The 18,445-nt window shown below is 40.3% G+C and overlaps 1 protein-coding gene, 1 long non-coding RNA gene and 1 pseudogene across 4 annotated transcripts; 2 read left to right on the forward strand and 1 right to left on the reverse strand.

The window, feature by feature from the left end:
- The first annotated feature begins 556 nt into the window (after positions 1-556).
- On the forward strand, positions 557-3,255 carry LOC118653684 (annotated as a pseudogene).
- A 7,319-nt stretch (positions 3,256-10,574) lies between these two features.
- NXT2 (nuclear transport factor 2 like export factor 2) lies at positions 10,575-16,849 on the reverse strand. 3 transcript variants are annotated; one of them, XM_036305419.1, is made up of 5 exons: positions 16,686-16,849; positions 16,482-16,563; positions 15,333-15,419; positions 13,527-13,671; positions 10,575-12,731 (listed from the first exon to the last, which is right to left on the reverse strand). In XM_036305419.1, exons 2-5 carry the CDS (start codon positions 16,494-16,496, stop codon positions 12,547-12,549), a joined length of 432 nt encoding a protein of 143 aa, XP_036161312.1. In that variant the 5' UTR covers positions 16,497-16,563; positions 16,686-16,849; the 3' UTR covers positions 10,575-12,546. The 3 variants fall into 3 exon arrangements, with proteins under 3 accessions (XP_036161312.1, XP_036161311.1, XP_036161310.1); XM_036305418.1 differs by having other exon boundaries at positions 16,758-16,844; XM_036305417.1 differs by lacking the exons at positions 16,482-16,563; positions 16,686-16,849 and adding an exon at positions 16,194-16,308.
- LOC118654142 lies at positions 16,391-18,174 on the forward strand. Its single transcript, XR_004966975.1, has 3 exons — positions 16,391-16,653; positions 16,832-17,250; positions 17,831-18,174. It is a non-coding gene; the product is annotated as an uncharacterized LOC118654142 (long non-coding RNA).
- The last annotated feature ends 271 nt before the right edge of the window (positions 18,175-18,445 follow it).

An 18,445-nucleotide genomic window follows, 5' to 3' on the forward strand; every position in this document is an offset into this window, starting at 1 on the left:
GGGGTTCTGGTGATACTGCTCTTCCTAGGGAGCAATTGAGAAATCTCTCGGGGCATTTTTGGTTGTCACAGTGATTGAGAGATCTTATTAATGGGAGTGGGGCCTAAGGAGTAGGTTTATAGTTGTTCATATGGGAAATAATACAAGAATAAACTCTGTGTTTTGTGAACTCACAACTATAAACCTATTTTCCCCTACCCTGTATTCTGCTGGATAGTCCAGTGGGTGCAAAGCCTGATTATAATTATCTGAGTCCAGAACCCAACTCTATGTTAAGTATAAATACAATGGAACTTTAAAAAGGTTTCAATATGTATTGAATTTTCTAAAAATGTAGCTACCACATAAATTGAAAGAAAATTGAGCTATGATTTGTTTGAAATTTTACCAAGAATGATTTACTATTTTGAAAAGACCACAACACTGACCAGTAGTGGTATTTCAGTTGAAAATACCACAAATAACACTGATCAGGCCCTCTCACTGTCCTGTCCACACTTCCTTGCCTCTTCTCTCTGGGCTGAAGCCCAGAGGACCAGAGTGAGAAGTCTGGACCATGTTCTGATGCAGCCTGATCTCCTTTGACCACCACAACCCTGCTGGCTTCAATTGCAAAAATGAAACAGAATTTATTTATTTTTAAGTCATTTTTTTAATTTTTTAATTAGAGTTGACAACCAATATTTTATTAGTTTCAAGTATACACCCCAGTGATTAGACATTATATAACTTAAGTGATCATCTTAATAAATCTCGTACCCATCTGACTCCATACATAGTTATTAGAATACTAGGGGCCCAGTGCACAAATTCATGCACCTTGAAAGGAACTGTGGGCCGCAAGGCTGAGGTGGGCACAAGGTTGGGTCTTGGCCCATCCTCTGTGCCCCCACCCAGCCCTCCCGCTGTGGCCCTTGGTCCCTTATCTGCCAGCAGCCCCTGTGGCTGCCACTCCCACACTTTGGCGGCTCTGGGCCTGCTTGCACCTGCTGATGGTGCGGAGCGATTGGGGCAGGAGCTGTCAGTGGGTGCGAGCGGCGGCTGCTGCCCTGATCACCCCTCAAGAGCAGGGTGAGGTGGAGAAGCCCTGAGAGGCAATCGGGGCGGGCAGCCGCTGCTCACACCCGCTAACAGCGCCGAGCAAACAGGGCCGGCACTGGGTGCTGGCAGTGGGTGTGGGCACTGGCAGCAGGTGTGAGCACCCAGGGTGACTGCAGCATATGGGAGCAAAGAATTTTCAGTAACCATCAGAGGCTCGCCTCAATGACAGCAACCAGCATCCAGCCTTGTTCTGGCACCCCCGCTCACCTGCTCCACCATCTTGCTGTGGCCAATGTCCACCATGTTTCGCACTCTGCCACCTGCTGTCGATGCCCTCCATGTTCCACGTGCGCCCCCTGGTGATCAGTGCACATCATAGCGACCAGTTGTTCAGTTGTTTGGTTGTTCTGCTGTTTGGTCTATTTGCATATTAGGGATATATATATATATTTGACTATATTCCCTATGCTGTACTTTACATACCCATGGCTATTCTGTGACAATCAATTTGTACTTCTTAATTCATTCACCTTTTTCACCCATCCTCCCACTGTCAAAAGGTTTTCTGTATCTACTAGGGGCCTAGTGCATGAATTCATGCAACTTGAAAGGAACTGTGGGCCACAAGGCTGCAGTGGGCACAGGGGCAGGTCTCCGCCCATCTTCTGTGCCTCCACCTAGCCCCTCCCACCACAGCCCCTGGTCCCCTATCTGCCAGCAGCCCTGCTCCTGCTGCCACCGCTCCCAAATGCTGATGGCACTGGCCCCGCTTGCACCTGCTGACAGCGCAGAGCAATTGGGGCTGGCACCAGCAGCAGGTGCAAGTGGGGCCAGCACTGTCAGCGGGTGTGAGTGGTGCCTGCTGCCCCGATTGCCCTTCAGGAGGAGGGGGAGTGGAGAAGCCCTCATGGGCCATCAGAGCTGGCAGCCGCCGCTTGCACCTGCTGACAGCACTAAGTGATTGGGACTGGCACCAGGAGCTGTCAGCAGGTGCGAGCAGCGGCTCCAGCGCCAGCTGCAGGTGTGAGTGGGGCCAGTGCAGGCAGCAGGTGCAAGTGCCAGGTGGTATCGCGGCGCGTGGGAGCAAAGAATATTCAGTAACCACCAGAGGCTTGCCTCAATGACAGAGACCTGTGCCCCACCTTGGTCTGGTGCCCCAGCTCATCTGCTCCACCATACCACAGTGGCTAATGCCCGCCATGTTCCACATGCGCCCCCTGGTGGTCAGTGCATGTCAAAGTGGCGGGTTGTTCATTTGTTCTGCCATTCCGTCTATTTGCATATTAGCCTTTTATTATATAAGATGAGTCTCTTTCTATTTTGCTTGCTTATTTTGTTTTTCAGATTCAATTGTTGACAGATATGTATTCATTGCCATTTTATTGTTCATATTTCTAATATTTTTTCTTCTTCTTTATTGTTTGCCTTGAAGACCAGAAAATCAGACACTACAAAATTGAAGACAAAAGTAATTTAAGAAATATCCACAGCAGTGACTGATTCAAGTTCTTTGAAATGTATCTCAGAGATGACTGGTTTCTTGGTGTAGCTGTTAGACTTGAATATGGATATAATGCTGAAGAATACAAGGACTTGGTACCTGATAATATAAAAAATGCTGACAATGTAGCTAAAAATGCAAAGCCATTTATCATTTTGGAGGTAAAAGAAAATTTTAAATATGTTTTTATTGATTTTAGAGAGAAAGAAAGGGAGGAGAGAGAGACATTGATGAAAAAGAACCATCCATGGCCTGCCTCCTGCATGCTCCCTACTGTGGATCCAGCCTGAAACCAGTGACCTCTTGGCGCATGAGATGGAGCTTAACCAACTGAGCCACACCAGCCAGGACTGGAGGTAAATAATTTTGATTTTAAGGCTGGTGCAATGGCTTTAACTAATGTTCAGATTCTGTGTCATGATGATTACTTGGTAATGCTTAAGGCAATTCGCGTTTTGGTCCAGGAGTGCCTGACACAGGATGCAGTTGCTAAAACAAATCAAACAAGAGAGGTTGCCTGTTGCTTTAAATAGCATATTCTTGGTTTTGACACCGGAGATGCAGTTCTTGCTAAAGCTGCTCAATTTCTATGAATGCTGCATACAGAAGAGCTCAGAGAGCTACAAACAAAAATGAATGAAGCCATAGTAGCTGTTTGGACAATTATTTCCCATCCAAAAACAGACTACAGATTGGGGAAAGTTGGAAGATGAACATTTCAGGGTTCAGCCTCTCACCTACCTAGCACCTCTCAAGTGTACCTTGAGAATCATGTATACTCTGGCATGTGTTTGGAAATCAAATGTCACGTTTTTAAGGGGAAAATTCCAGAAAATTGACTGTTTTATAGATTTACCATCATTGCTATTTCTTTAATAAAGTTTGGGAAAGTAGAGAGAAAAAAACCACCAATCACTCATGGTATTTAGGCTGAGACTATCACAAACTACCATTCTGTTGCACACATGGTTGCTTCATCATAAAGGTATAAATAATCAAATACTTCAATATTTCTTTAGTGAAACCATAACCATGTACATATTGGAAAATGAATTAGATAATTACTCTCACAATTTTTTTTTTTTACCAGGGTGAGGGCAGTAAATGAGGTTTAGGTTAAACTTTGATGGAGAATTGAACCTGAGATCACAGTAAGGAGAGAACTAAGTTCTAAACCATTATACTAGCAGAGATGTATGGCTCACATTCAGTCTTTCATCTCTTTAACCATACTTTTTGGTACATAAAACTATACATAAGATACATATATTAAAATTCATAATAATAGAATAAATACACATGAATTTACCACCTAATTCAAGTAATAGAACATTATTAGTAATTTACACCTATCTATCCTATCCCACTCTCTGTAAACCCTGAATATTTGGGTTGCCACCAAATATTTGCTGTTATAAACAGTACGTATATGAACATTTCTTATTTTGAATCCTGGCACAAATGTGCAAGAGTACAGACCACGGAGTGGAATTGCTGAATTGTGGAGCATACAAATACCAATTTATGCCAACTTGTTTCCCAAAGTCATTGTTCCTGTTGACAATCACAGCAGAAATGTATGAGTTCCTGTTTATTCACATCCGCTTCAACATTTGGTATATCAGATGTCTTAATGTTTGTCATAGTCATAAAATATTATTTCATCATGGTCTTAATTTGCCTTTACTTGATCACTAATGAAGTTTAGCATCTTCTCATAAGCTTATTGGCGATCGATGTTTCTTCTGCAAATGATTGTGTATGGCTTTTGACCATTTGTACATTTGTTTTCTTTTTAATTTGTAGAAATGCTTCATATTTCTGGTTAGGGATCCTGTTTTGGTTGTATATATTTTAAATTTTTTCTCTCTAAGTTTGTAGCTTTTTTCATTTTAAAATGATCTCTTTTGACAGATAGATGTTCTCAATGTTAATGTATTCTAATTTGTCTTTTTTTATGGTTAGTAGTGTTTGTGTGTGTGTGTGTGTGTGTGTGTGTGTGTGTGTGTGTGCTTTATTCAAGAAGTCCATTACTTCCTTAAAGTCACAGAGATATTCTCTTACGGTTTTTCCTAAAAGTTTTGTGTTTCACGCATAAGTCTTCAATCCATCTGGACTTTGTTTTGTGTATGGTATATAAGATGGATCTATTTTCTTTTCGGCATATGGATAACCACTTCTTTCTTCTTCAATAATCTTCAGTTCCATATATGTGTGATAAGCCATGGTATTTGACTTGAAAACACCATAAATAACACTTATCAGTCATGGTATTTGACTTGAAAATACCACAAACCACCTTGCTGTTGCAGACACGGTTGCTCTTTCTGAGCCCTCATTTAGTTCAGTTAGTCAATTGGTCAATCCCCGCATCATGCTTAATGCTGTCATAATTACTATACCTTTATAATAAGTCTCAATAAGTCTTTATTATGTCTCAATAAATCTTTAACAGCAGTAGTCAGAGTGCCCAAACACTGCCATTTTCTTTGTGGAGAGCAGTCTTAAGTAAAGCTGCATATAACTAGCAATAAGTAAATTGAATGGTTGTATACTATTCCTGAACTGAATGTTTGGAGACTTGTGTATGAAATGTTTTTTTTTTCAAATTCTGTATAACTTTTAAATGGCTGGAACTACTCGTATATGGACTAGGCTGTATTTTTGACATGCACATATTTTTTCTTATGAGGCACTATTTCCCCAACTATTCACCCCCAACCCGCAGCTAATTTCTCCTCTGGTCCCTTCTCCTAGGCTTGCCTTTTCTTTCCAGCAACATCCAAAGCTAATGAATTATTATCTCTGAGATTGGGACCAGAGCACTTGGAATCCTGGGTGCCACAGATGGACAGACGAGCTAATTAAAGAAATCATTTCCAAAGATTCTTCCAGAAATGACATGAAAAGATCAGAGGAACAAAGGAGCATGTTGGCTACTCAGGCAGCTCAGTGCTCCAAGGCACAGCAACTTCAACTGGTAAGTGTTGCAGGCTCCTCTTATTGATTTCCTGTCCTTGAGTAAGAGAATTCAAATAAAAAAGCTCCAGTCTATATTTTTTTCTGTTACAGAAAGACCCCTCGAAAATACATTTGCAAATTGTTATCCTTGCTTCCCTTCAAGGCCCCAAATTTTTTTTTACAGCTGAATAGCCATCTCTATCTGGATTGATCTAATCCTATGCTTTCTGCAGTGCTGGATAAGTCTTGTAAAGGCAGTGTCAAGGTTTAGAATGAGTGGCAGTCTTTATCCATTATTCTACTCAAGGAGACAGAATTTGGGGAGATGGAGCAGCCAGTCAGCAAGCCCCAAAATATAACCATTGTATTTGTGCAGCAATTTGCGATTTTCAAAACATTTTTACATTTGTCTTATTTTATTCTCACAATCATCTGGTGGGGCAGATAAAAAACAAATTCTATTCAACAGCTGATGAGAGAGGTCACAATGCACAGCAGGGGCCGAATGGCATTAGGATACAGATCTCCTTGGGGTGGGGACCAGGATTTAGAGACCACCCAGCATTTGTTAAACCAGGGGGGTTGGTATGCAGAATTTTGGAGTGCCCAAATAGGAAAGGAAAAACACACATGAAATTGACCTACATTAGAACAAAATACATTTTATGTGGTATCAAACCATGCTCAAATGTGGTTCTGCTGGAATGACTTCTCAATGATCTGCTCAGACATCTGAAATAGGACAGTTCCTCCCTGCTTCAACTCTTTATTGCCACACATTCTATTCCCAGATTCTGCCTAAAGATCAAATAAACCCTTGATTTCTTAGCTCTGAACTTTGGAATCAAGATAAGGAATGAGAGGAAAAACAGTATTGCCTTTCATGGTCCTCCATAAATATGATACACCTGAGAGGAGGAAGCTTTTGATCATTTCTAAGTCTGGGGGGTATCGCTGACACATGGCACCACATTTTGAAGCCAACCTTTTGCTCCTACTAGAAAGTGATAGTTAAAGTATTATGCTTACTCTATTTTTGTGTTTGCCAAATTGCTAGTACTATCCATTAGGAAGTTGTAAAAATCAATTCAGCAGGCTATAACCAGCATTTTAAAATTAATAAAATAGAAAATGCCTGCCCTAACTGGTTTGGCTCAGTGGGCCTTAGCCGGTTTGGCTCAGTGGATAGAGCATTGGCCTGTGGACTCAAGGGTCCCAGGTTTGATTCTGGTCAAGGGCATGTACTTTGGTTGTGGGCACATACCCAGTAGGGAGTGTGCAGGAGGCAGCTGATCGATGTTTCTCTCTCATCGATGTTTCTAACTCTCCATCCCTCTCCATTCCTGTCTGTAAAAAATCAATAAAATATATTTTTAAAAAAAGAAAATGCCAGAAAGATATTGCAAATACAGTTGACCACTGAACATCAACATCACAGGTTTGAACTGCATGTGTCCACTTATACGTGATTTTTTTCATCCTATAAACAGACTAGAAGCCTGGTGCAATCCGTGCACCAGTGGGGATCCCTCAGCCTGGCTTGTGGGGATTGGGCTGAAACCGGCTCTCTTACATCCCCCAGAGGGGTCACAGATTGTGAGAGTGCAGTTCTCAGGTGATGCATCATGGATTCGGGCTCCCTCCTCTCTGGTTCCGGGTGTGTCACCTGAGAAGTGCAGCTGCCAAATCACTGAAGCTCAGCAACTCCTGCATTGAGCATGTGTCCCCTGGTCATCAGTGTGCATCATAGCTACCAGTCGGACGTCGAATGGTTGGATGGTCGCTTAGGCTTTTATATATAAACTTACAGTATCGATACAGTAGTGCTATAAAGGTATTTTCTGTATGATTTTTTAAACATTTTTTCTCTAGCTTACTTTGTATAAATACAGTACATAATACATATACAAAATGTGTTGACTGTTATCAGTAAGGCTTCTGGTCAACAGTGGGCTAGGCTATTAGTTAGGTTTTGGGGGAGTCAAGTTATATATGGAATTTTGACTGTGCAGGGAGGGGTGGATAGGTTGGTACCCCTAACCCCCATCTTGTTCAAGGGTCAACTGTAGTATCATTAGTTTTACTTTGCATGTACATTTTTTATTAGTTATATGTATGCATCTATGTAGTGGGTTATGACCTTTTAAAAATATATATTTTAGTGATTTCAGAGAGGAAGGGAGAGGGACAGAGATAGAAACATCAATGATGAGAAAGAATCGTTGATCGACTGCCTCCTGCATGCCCCAAATTGGGGATTGAGCCCGCAACCTGAGCATATGCCGACTAGGAATTGAACAGTGACCTCCGGGTTTATAGGTCGACACTCAACCACTGAGCCACACCAGCCAGGCTGGGTTATGATAACCTTTTATACTTCTGTGGGATAAAGCAAAACTTTGGAAAGCCACTTAATATAGAGGATGCATACACCTCAATCCCATATCTACGTTATATCCTAAGACCCTCCATCTAACACATTATTTCAATAATATTCAACATTTCTCTTTTTAGTGCTTTTCTAGGAAGCAAGGATGAAGTATAAAGCCTGCTGATAAGACACTGAGAAATCTTTTCATTTGGCAAAGGATAAAAATTAATAGAATGCAGCAGAGTTTGATAGCATGTGTTTTGGTGAAATATTTTTATTGTATGGAGCTAACTGCTAAATCAAAAAGCCCTATCATTTTCCCCTAAATGTGTTAAAGTTATGCTTAAAGCATATCTATACTTATCTTTTCTACCCTGTAATAAGTCATTTTACCAAAAATCAGTAAATGAAACCCCCTCTGTTAAATTTCCTGCCTAACTAGTTTCAGGCAAGTAAATCCAGCAACATTGCAGAATTAAAGAAATCATGCTATCTTCTTGGTTTTGACTTTTGCTCCTTTCCAAAACACTGCATTTACCCTTTAACCTCATTAGGACTATCTTTTTAAACACAGCATACATTTTAGGTAGTTTTCAAAATCTAAGAAAATATGACTCCTATTCATCAAGTCACATGCATGCTTATAAATGAAGTCCGTGGCTCTTCCAGCCATGAGCTAGTCATCTAATCTAATCAAAGACAAAAAGGGTAATTGACCATACCTTCGCTATGCCTCCCATTGGCTAATAAGCGCATTATGCAAATTAACTGTCAACAAAGATGGCGGCTAGTTTGCATAGTGCAGACAGATCCCGCTGCGCTGCCCCAGTGGGAGATCCTGGCCTGCCGTGTGCTGGGAGGGCCGGGCGGGTGGCAGCATGATCTGAGCAGCCACTCGCCCCAGTGCAGGATCCGGGCCCCAGCGCAGGATCTGGGCCTGCAGTGTCTTAGGTGGGATGGGCGGCAGCATGATCTGAGCAGCCGCTCGACCCAGTGTGGGATCCGGGCCTGCCGTCTGCGACCGGGGGAGATGGGGCGGACACCGAGGGATTGGGCGTGCCATCTGCCACCCGGGGAGCGGCCCTAAGCCAGCAGGTGGTTATCTCCTGAGGGGGTCCCAGACTGTGAGAGGGCACAGGCTGGGCTGAGGGACCCCCCCTCCCCTGCCAGTGCACAAATTTTTGAGCACGGGCCTTCTAGTCTATATATATAAAAGCCCAGACACCGGAACAGTGAAACACCAGAACGACCGGTGGCTATGACGTGCACTGCAGCAGCCAACCAGCTTGATCCAGGCCTCAAGTGCCCCTCCACCTCCCCTTGGCTGGCCCAGCTGATTGGCCCCCAACACCTTTGTTGTGAGCCAAATTAATAAATGCCCACTGATTTGATTAGTGTGTCAACATTCAGGCTGAGTCACCTACTGACTCAATAAACCTGGCCAGAGGAAGCGGGGGCGGGGGGGGGGGGCGGGGGAGGAGGAAGGGGGTAGGGAAGAGGAAGGGGCGGGGGAGAGATGCAGTAACCGACACAGCAGCTCAAAGACAGGAGCTCTAAACATCCAAGTGAGGTTACCACACCCAAATCAAAAGCACATGAATGAAGTCAAGGAGTGACAGGAAAACCCAGGTTCAGTCTTGGAAAGTAGAAATCAAATATAAGAGAATCACACCAACCACAAAGGGAACTGTCCTCCTCTCGGCTGGCCCCACTGGCCAACTTCCCACGGCCCCTCTCCCCCCACCCGCCCGGCCGATGGGTCCCCATCAGGGCAGGCTGGCTGGACCCCACCCATGAATGATTTCATGCATCGGGCCTTTAGTAAAATATAAATAACTAGGTAACAGAGTTTGAGTAATGAATTACTAGCCTCTTAAGCTTATAGGCTTTTACTGTTACTAATGCCTACAAATTCAGACCTAAGTCAATGTATTTCACCAATGTAAGATGACATTGATTATAAGACTCAACAGTATTTTATGTACCACAGAGAAGAGAGGGGAAAAAAGCTGATTAGTCCCCTGGCCAGTGTGACTCAGTTGGTTGAAGTCCTCTTGGATACCAAAAGGTTGCTGGTTCAATTCCCAGTCAGGGCACATACCCATGTTGCTGGTTCAATCCCTGGTTAGGGTGCGTGCAGGAGACAACCAATCAATATTTCTCTCACTTGGTGTATCTCTCTTACCCCTTCCTCTAAAAAAAAAGTTGATTCAACTGTGATTTGGCATCAACTTATGATTCATATCAATTTCAAGGATATTAAATTGTGAAAAATGTATGCACCTTTGAAGACATTAAATATGGTAGTTGATTTTATGGGCTATTGCCTCTCCTCACTCCTTTCCAAATGGCTGTTGACATATTTTTAATGTAGAATTAAAATTAATGGAACCATACTTTCTGGAAACCAACTGTCTTTTGGTTTCACTGCCTACCAAACATAGCATTTAGCTAGTTGCTTAAAGTTAAAATTTCAATGTCTCACCAGAAACTTCACTGCTACCTCAAATGGGTAATTTTGGGAATGTGAACATTTGGTAGAAAAATAGGAACAACAGGTGGGCTGGAGAAAAGACAATGTCCAAGTTGTCAAACATTGTTTTCAACATTATAACTTTTTAAATTTGAAAAACCTTATATTATAAAGAAACTATTACCTGTTCTGGAGACTTAAAAAAATAAAAAGACCTTAAAACGAGCTTGCGAAAACTTGTCAAGACAAACTTTATTTTTTTTTTTCAAGTTACAAAAATATGTGCATGTCAAAAATACAGTCTAGTCCATATACGAGTAGTTCCAGCCATTTAAAAGTTATACAGAATTTGAAAAAAAACAGTTCATACACAAGTCTCCAAACATTCAGTTCATGAATAGTATACAACCATTCAATTTACTTATTGCTAGTTATATGCAGCTTTACTTAAGACTGCTCTCCACAAAGGAAAGGGCAGTGTTTGGGCACTCTGACTACTGATGTTAAAGCTGTGGTCTTTAAAAAGCCAATCCAAAATCAGAGTAAGTTCATTTTAAATAAAGTATAAGTTTGGTTAGTACTATAAGAAGGAGTGGTCAAATTCCAATTGCACTCCCTCCTTCTATTTAATTCTATTTTGTTAATATGTCAGAAATATAATGTGTTGTTTGGGGGAAGAGTAAATGAATTACTGGTTTTCAAAAGAAGTGATAAGAAATATTAATTTTGAGCTGCAATATACAAACAAAACTGGCACATCTAGCTTAAAAACATTAAAACAACAAATTCAAGAATGAAAAAATATTTAAAATTTAACCAAAAACTAAAGCTATATTTCTTTCTCTTTAGATGCTGAGACATAAAATGAATCACTTTGTTCTCTTGAAGTTTATGGGCTAATGAAGATCTGCTGTTCTCTATTTTCTTGTTTAAAAGACAAAGACTTAACTACATAACTAGAACATGTTTTTTAAAAAATCTATTTGCTCATAATGCCATATAAAAGAACAAATCCTAAAATTAAATAATTTTAGCATTAATGAGCAAAAAAAGACAATATAGTTCACAGTGTAAAACACAGGAAAGAAATCACTTACTTTGGGGGTGGATAATACATAGGAGATTTTTGGCCTGAAGTTCACATGGAAGACTTAGAAGTTAAGGGTGTCCCAAAGAGAGAACAATGGCTTTGTTTCCAACTTTCCTGTTAGACCCTGCTGCAGGATCCGATTTATTGCTGACATTTTACCTCCATAAGTTTTTGAATAAATTGAGACATATATTGATGATAAGTATGAGGTGAACTGGAAAAACCTTTAAAAGTAATCTTTAGAACAAAAGTGACACTCGTGACCATTTGGCAGTGATACTTATCTTAATGACTTAAACCCTAAAAATAGGCTACATTTTTAGGAGGTAGAAAACAAGTACCAAAAATTTATCATGTGGCCACCCCTCCTAATTTTTGGCCAACTTTGGATCTCTATATTTCTCACTCCCTACTCTCCCATTAAAGCTATGTGACCCACTAACATTCATTACCTAAAGTTATAAACGTGGAGCTGCCATGAAAAATCTTTATAACAAGTTTTGCTTGTAAGTCACTGAATATATCCAATACCCAGGTATCAACTAAGAACATATTATACCTCTCTAGTATATTAATTCACTTCATAAGAACATGTCAACATAGAAAACATTAGGTAACACTGAACATCTCTATCTGTGATTCTAATATGTCAGAGTAGTTGTGCAAACCAAAAGTAGTAATATTTTCATTTGAACTTATTGAAAAAGCCTTATACTTAAATTGTATTACCGGTGTTTACTGAAAATACATGTGTTCTATTACAAAATTAACTTAACCAAAAAAAATACTCTACTTCCTCCCAGAGAATTATGCTGTGCTGATATCCTGTAGATAGTATTATAAAAGGATTTCATTTTTGCGATAGGCTGGGCTCACAGTGAGTATGTTAGTACAGAGATCATGTGTTTATAATATTACTGTAGGTATGTTATTAGTGAAATGTATGTAAGGCATGTAAAAATTTAGCATTAAAGCTCTTAAGGGCAATAACCCAAACTGGCAGCTGCTAGAAAAGGTGCTGCTAGGAATTAAAACTACAATGAAATGAATTAATTCACATAAACTGTTGCTGAAACTAACGGACCAAAGGAGAATGGACTTTCGTCCCTTTATCTAGTACTAGCCCAATCTTGAAAACGGAAGCAATCACTTGCAATCTTCCACACAGTGTTGTGAGGAGTAGTTTGAGCAGTCAGCAGGAAATTCTGATTGAAGAAGTGCTGTCTGTTTCCATCAAACTTCACAGTTCCACTGGTCACAACAAGAACTGTAGTCTGGGACTGAGTAGCTTGCTCTTTACACACACACACACACACACACACACACACACACACACACACACACAAAGAGGTTAGTTTCTATATCTAAATAAGCAGATTTTCAGGCTTAAAAGACATTGCTCATAATTTAACACTTAAAAAGATTCCATAAACTTTCTTTACTTTCAGCATACTCTTAAGCATGTACACCCAAAGCCAAAAAACTAAGTAATCATTTCAAAGATACTAAAATTATTTTCTGTTCAGAAAGATTCTGGGTACTCTAAAGTTTCAAAATAAAGAGCTTATATTTACTAATATTTCATTGGGTTTCTAACAGAGCTTTTTCGTGTTTTGCTTAAGCTACAGCTGTCTAACTGTAAAGGAAAAAGAAATCACCCTAACCTACTAAAGAAAATTAGGAACCACCTAGAGGTTAATCTTATAAATGGCATCAGCCTATCTTAAATCTAATTCTGTGTTGCCAAAAATCCTTTCACGTAACAGAGTAAAAAGTTTCTTCTGTGAAATTTTAATAAATTGTAAGATAATAAAACACATTAATTAGGGACATAATTTTTTGGAGACAGTACAAGGCATAGAAGGCAACTATTTAGAGAAAATAGATTATTATTTCCCATAAATAAAAATCACATTTAGCTTCAATTTCTCACATAACTGTTAATAAACTATAATCACATAATCCACCAAAACATACTAATGATCTGTTGGAGTGAGATGGATCTAAAAGGATACCAAAAGTTTAATTTGATAACTCAGTGCTCACTAAAATAAAACAAAATAAACACCTTAAAAGACCTTGCTCTTACCATGAACTGGTTGGCAATCTAACATATTAACCTGGAATTCACTAGAAGGCAACACCTCAAAAAAATTAGTTAAGGCGTCCAGCCCTGTAACAACATTTCCATTCCATATTAAAGTGGCCTTGTCCAGATACAGCCGGGTCAGTGCCTAAAAAAAAAGATAAAAGAAAAGCGAAAATAGTTTGTTTCTGGGAAGGCATTTTAACAGAAATGAACTGAAAGGTTACATACAGGTAATATACAAACATTTTCATAGTTCTATCTCCATCTCTACTCCCCTGCCCCCTTGCACTGGAAAACATGAACAAGGTTTACTCTTAATAAACTAGGCAGCTAAATATACTTTTTTCATATTTTACTTTAGCCACAATGAGAAAACTTTGCATCCAAACTGGAAGAGTTTTAAAAATTTGCTTTCTATATTTAAATGAATTAAATGGTCACAAGTTTCAAGCACTTACAACCCAAACCAGTTTTAGTCTCTCTTCTTTTTCTGAGAATTAACAAAGTTGTCTTCCATCAGGCCCTACCTGTACACTTTAATCCTAGTGTTCATATACATGGAGTCATTTCATGTCTGCGCCATTTAATGTTATGTTAGGAAGAATGGGTTGTTTTTACTACTCAAACAGCATATTTAATTCAAAAGAATCACCAGTACTTGCTAAAGCAGTTTTTTATAAGTCAAATTAAAGCTTCACTAAGGCAAAATTCAGTAAACTCTTTAGTCACAGCAGTTTAGTGTGTCACAGGACTCATTATTTGCTTAATTCTAAAATTTATCTTGGATTTAAAGGCCAACATATATCTCGACTCTGCCTTTTTTTTTGCTACTTTATTTTTGAAAGCAGGAAGGCACAATAAACATCCATTGTCACATCCCTTGTCCCTGGTCTCATGTCATAAAAAATCAGTACCTGGGACTTCTTTTATCTTCTGCCTTAAAAAATAAATTTTTAGATATAAGATGTTAGCTTCTGTGCCTGCTAACTATTTTTGAGAAAGTTCTCTAAAATACAGTCCTATACTGATAAGAGACCTAGGCAAGCTTGAAGCACATACTGAAACAATTACTTAGAAGATATGGCTCAGGGACAAATTACAATGAAAAAAGCTGACAAAGTGATAAGTTGTTCTTTTGAAGACTAAAAGTATCCAAGTCATGAGGATTATGCTTGTGAGTGCCAGCTACAGCTGTGAGATTTAATTTAAAAATTATCTATTAATATATTCCATTAAAGGGACAAATCCGGGAACATTCCCTATAATGTCAGACTCCTTCACCAGCACTAATACTATTTTAACCAAACTGAAGTTAATTGGGACTGAGAAAATGTAACATATTTAAATAAATATATGTTGGGTCCTTTGTTAAGTGCAGTATTTAAATTCCCATTTATCACTCTAAAAATAAAATGAGGTTTTAAGAGAGGTTAGCAACTTGCCTAAGGTCAGAGATAGGTAAACACAAAGCTGATATATATACATATATGCATATGTAAATATATATATATATATATATATATATAATCTTTACTGTTGAAAGTATCACAGCTGTCCCTTTTTCCCCATTGACCCCCTCCACTCCACTCCCACCCCCTCCCCAGGCCTTCATGGCACTATTGTCTGTGTCCATGGGCTATGCATGTATGCATATAAATTCTTAGGTTAATCTCTTCCCACCACTCCTTCCCTCTGAAATATGTCAGTCTGCTCAATATCAGAGTTATCACTTATGCAAGTCAGATGAATGGCTGGATTGAAAAATAATGGTATTTAATAAAGAGTAATATAGCTTATAACACTCACCCGTCTTCTTTTGTCCATTGTCTCATAGTAAATATTGACAAATTCCTCAGCAGCTCTACATGCCTGGTCTACATAAGTTTTAAAATCCTACAAGAAAAATTTTAGAAGTGTACATTACCATCCTTCCAAACGCTCACAAACACAAAATCATCAACAGAAGCTGATTTATTTCAATCACTTTGCAGCTCTGTACACAGTCCACATTCTTCCATATAAATGTTGGCATTTTAAAGGCTTAGGGCTCAAAAGTTTCCAATTTTTAAAATTTTCACTATGTTTGGGTACATATATTTAGGACATATTCGTCTCTCATTAGTGCATTTGATACATTTTTTTCTCACTTCAAATATAAATTTATAATCTTAACTTGGAAACTAGTACTTCAGTCCTTACTTTAGGCTTCCAATATTTTACAAAACATTCACCGTAATAAAAATGTTCCAGCCAGAAACTTTAAAAAAGTGGGGGTGGGAGAATTGCCACTGAATAAATTTGAAAAGTGCCGAGTTCTTTTTTCAAGAGAGAAGTTATAACCAAAATCGAGTTGTTGAATGAAAAAAAAATGTATAGTAACAATAAAGTTCAATGAACTACTTGAAAAATTAGGTCCTTAGGAAACTTCCTCACATTACATAAAAATTTACCAGCACTTGTAAAGAATTGTAAAACCGAAAAAAAAAGAAATGTTGGGGTTTTCTCCTGCAGGAAAAAAAAACAACACCTTCCTCCCTAGCCATTTACCCAGCCCAGCCTACTATTTGAATTAAGAACTAGTTTCATTTCTAGCTCAGGTGATCAAAAGTTATATATAGAGAGCGGGAGATAATCCAAAAAGGAGTTTGCAAGCCACAAACCACAGACCCCGACATGCCCGCCTCTCGCTAGTTCCCATCTCAGGGTCCTTTTTCTTTCTGGCATCTTAAAGAGATTGCACAGCCCCCGGGACTAGGGAGTCGGGAACTGGGGGGTCCCAGGCAGCGGGTGTAGGAATAGAGGGGGTCTGCGGAGAGCGGGCCCCGCCCCGAGCCCGGCGGGCCAGCCCCTGATTCGCTACTTGAACACGTGATCTGCAGCCACCCGGCCGGCGACCCTCCCCTCAGCCGCCCGACTGCAGCGCTCCGGCACCCTGCCCACGGTCCCGGCACTCACCACAGGCATGGCCATTGGGGAGCCTGAAGCAGCCTGAGGCAGTGGCGGCGTCACTACTTCCTCACGTGTCCGGCTCCCTCTGCTGTAGGAGGACCAAATATTAAGGAAGATAGTGAAACCCGCCAAACATACGGAATTCTTTCTCCGCCCATTCTCTCCCGGAAGTATTTCGGTACGTTCTTAAAAGAATCCCATGGTTCCAACCTTAAACCGCTTCCCTTCAGTTCCGACTGTACCTTCCCAATCGCCCAAGGTATTCACTTGTTTGATATTTACTTAGTTTGGAAGAAAAAAAGTCACTTTGCTTTTGTAAAGTAGATACTCTAACGTTGCCACTTTTCCTACCGCAGGCGCGGAGACAAGCAAAAAGAACTAAGATCCAACAGGGGGAACCTCTTTGCTTTCAGAGGCGGGACCAAGGCTAGCTGAAGACCAATGAGAAACCGAGGAAAGACATACAGGACCTGTAGCCTATAGGAAAAATGGGTGGAACTTGAAGCGCGCGCAATCATACTGCGCATGACTGGCAAAGAAAGTTTTAGAGTTCTGGAACAATCTGGAAGAATCGATCCTCGTATTGAACCCCAACATCTCCGTAGTACTCCTATGATAACTCACTATTTGAATTTGCACTATCCAGTGGAAAAGGCTCATCCGGTTCTCCCATTCTTATAGACCTAAAATGAAGATTAGTCGACTGCGCCATTCACCACCTTCCACAGCCGATTCGCTAACAGTTAAAATATATTGACTGGTGACAACGAGCAAGGTACTTTTCTAAGCATTTTAACCCATATTTACTTGTTCAGTTACAGTAACACTATGGCGTATTATCTCCATTTTATAGTTAAGACATTAATTAAGTAATCGGCTTCAGGTCAAAAACTAGTTGGAATTAAAACTTAAGCTAATTTAACTTCCTCTGCAAACGTACTTTACTCCCCAGCATCCTTTAAAACGGCCCATGTCAAAGCTGCCAACAACTTCTGGGGGTTCAAATCAATTAAGTATCGCTATATATAGTCTTACCTTGAGTAACTGGCTTGTGGCTGCTCATAGTAACGATCATGGTCGCGGGAACGGTAATGACTACGCTCACGCTCCCGCTCCTGCTCCCGGTCAGGATCACGATCACGACTATAGTCGCGGTCACGGCCATAGTCACGGCCACGGCCATAGTCGCGGCCACGGCCATAGTCGCGGCCACGGCCATAGTCGCGGCCACGGCCATAGACGCGGTCACTCCTTCCTCGGTATCCTCCTCTGTCTCTTTGATACCAGCCTCTTCCAAATCGTCTCATATTCTTAACCTTTTTTCCCCCACCCTGTTTGTCTTTCCTTTTGCCTAGTTCTAACTGCCGCTTTTCTCTGACTACCTTCTCCGCTCCGAACTCCTCTCCAACGGCTCTTCTGGACGTGTCTCCTACTTAAAGCCGCAGTACTCTTACGTGATGTGGATCGTTACTTGTATGCTAATGAGTCTCAACGACACATCTCGAGCCCCCACCTCCGTCCACTCTGAGCTCCGATTCCACATATGGCTATGAACACCACAAGACACTACAGGCTTCTCAAACTTGTAGAGTCCAGAATTTAAACTCATTATTTCCTCTGTACTAACAATCTTATGTATTTTTTCTGTCATTTATGCTTGTATTCTTGGGATATTTTTGATTCCCCCTCTCCCCTGCTCACCCCCCCCCCCGCCTTATAATGTTTCATTTATTATTTCAATGTATTAAGTGCATACTGTGGGCCAGGCGCTGTGCAAGGTTCTAAATATAGAGTGGTGAACAAAATAGACTTGATCCATAGCTCATGAAGCTCAGAGTTCTAGACAATAAACAAGACATTAATGAATTACAAAGGAGTTCCAAGTAACTTGTCCATCTTTAAAGCAACCTCTCTGTCTCTCTCCTTTGTACACAAAGTTTGAATTTGCTCTATTCTAATTTTTCTAAAAT

This window comes from Myotis myotis, unplaced genomic scaffold, assembly GCF_014108235.1.
Source record: "Myotis myotis isolate mMyoMyo1 unplaced genomic scaffold, mMyoMyo1.p scaffold_m19_p_4, whole genome shotgun sequence".
Lineage (NCBI taxonomy): Eukaryota > Metazoa > Chordata > Mammalia > Chiroptera > Vespertilionidae > Myotis > Myotis myotis.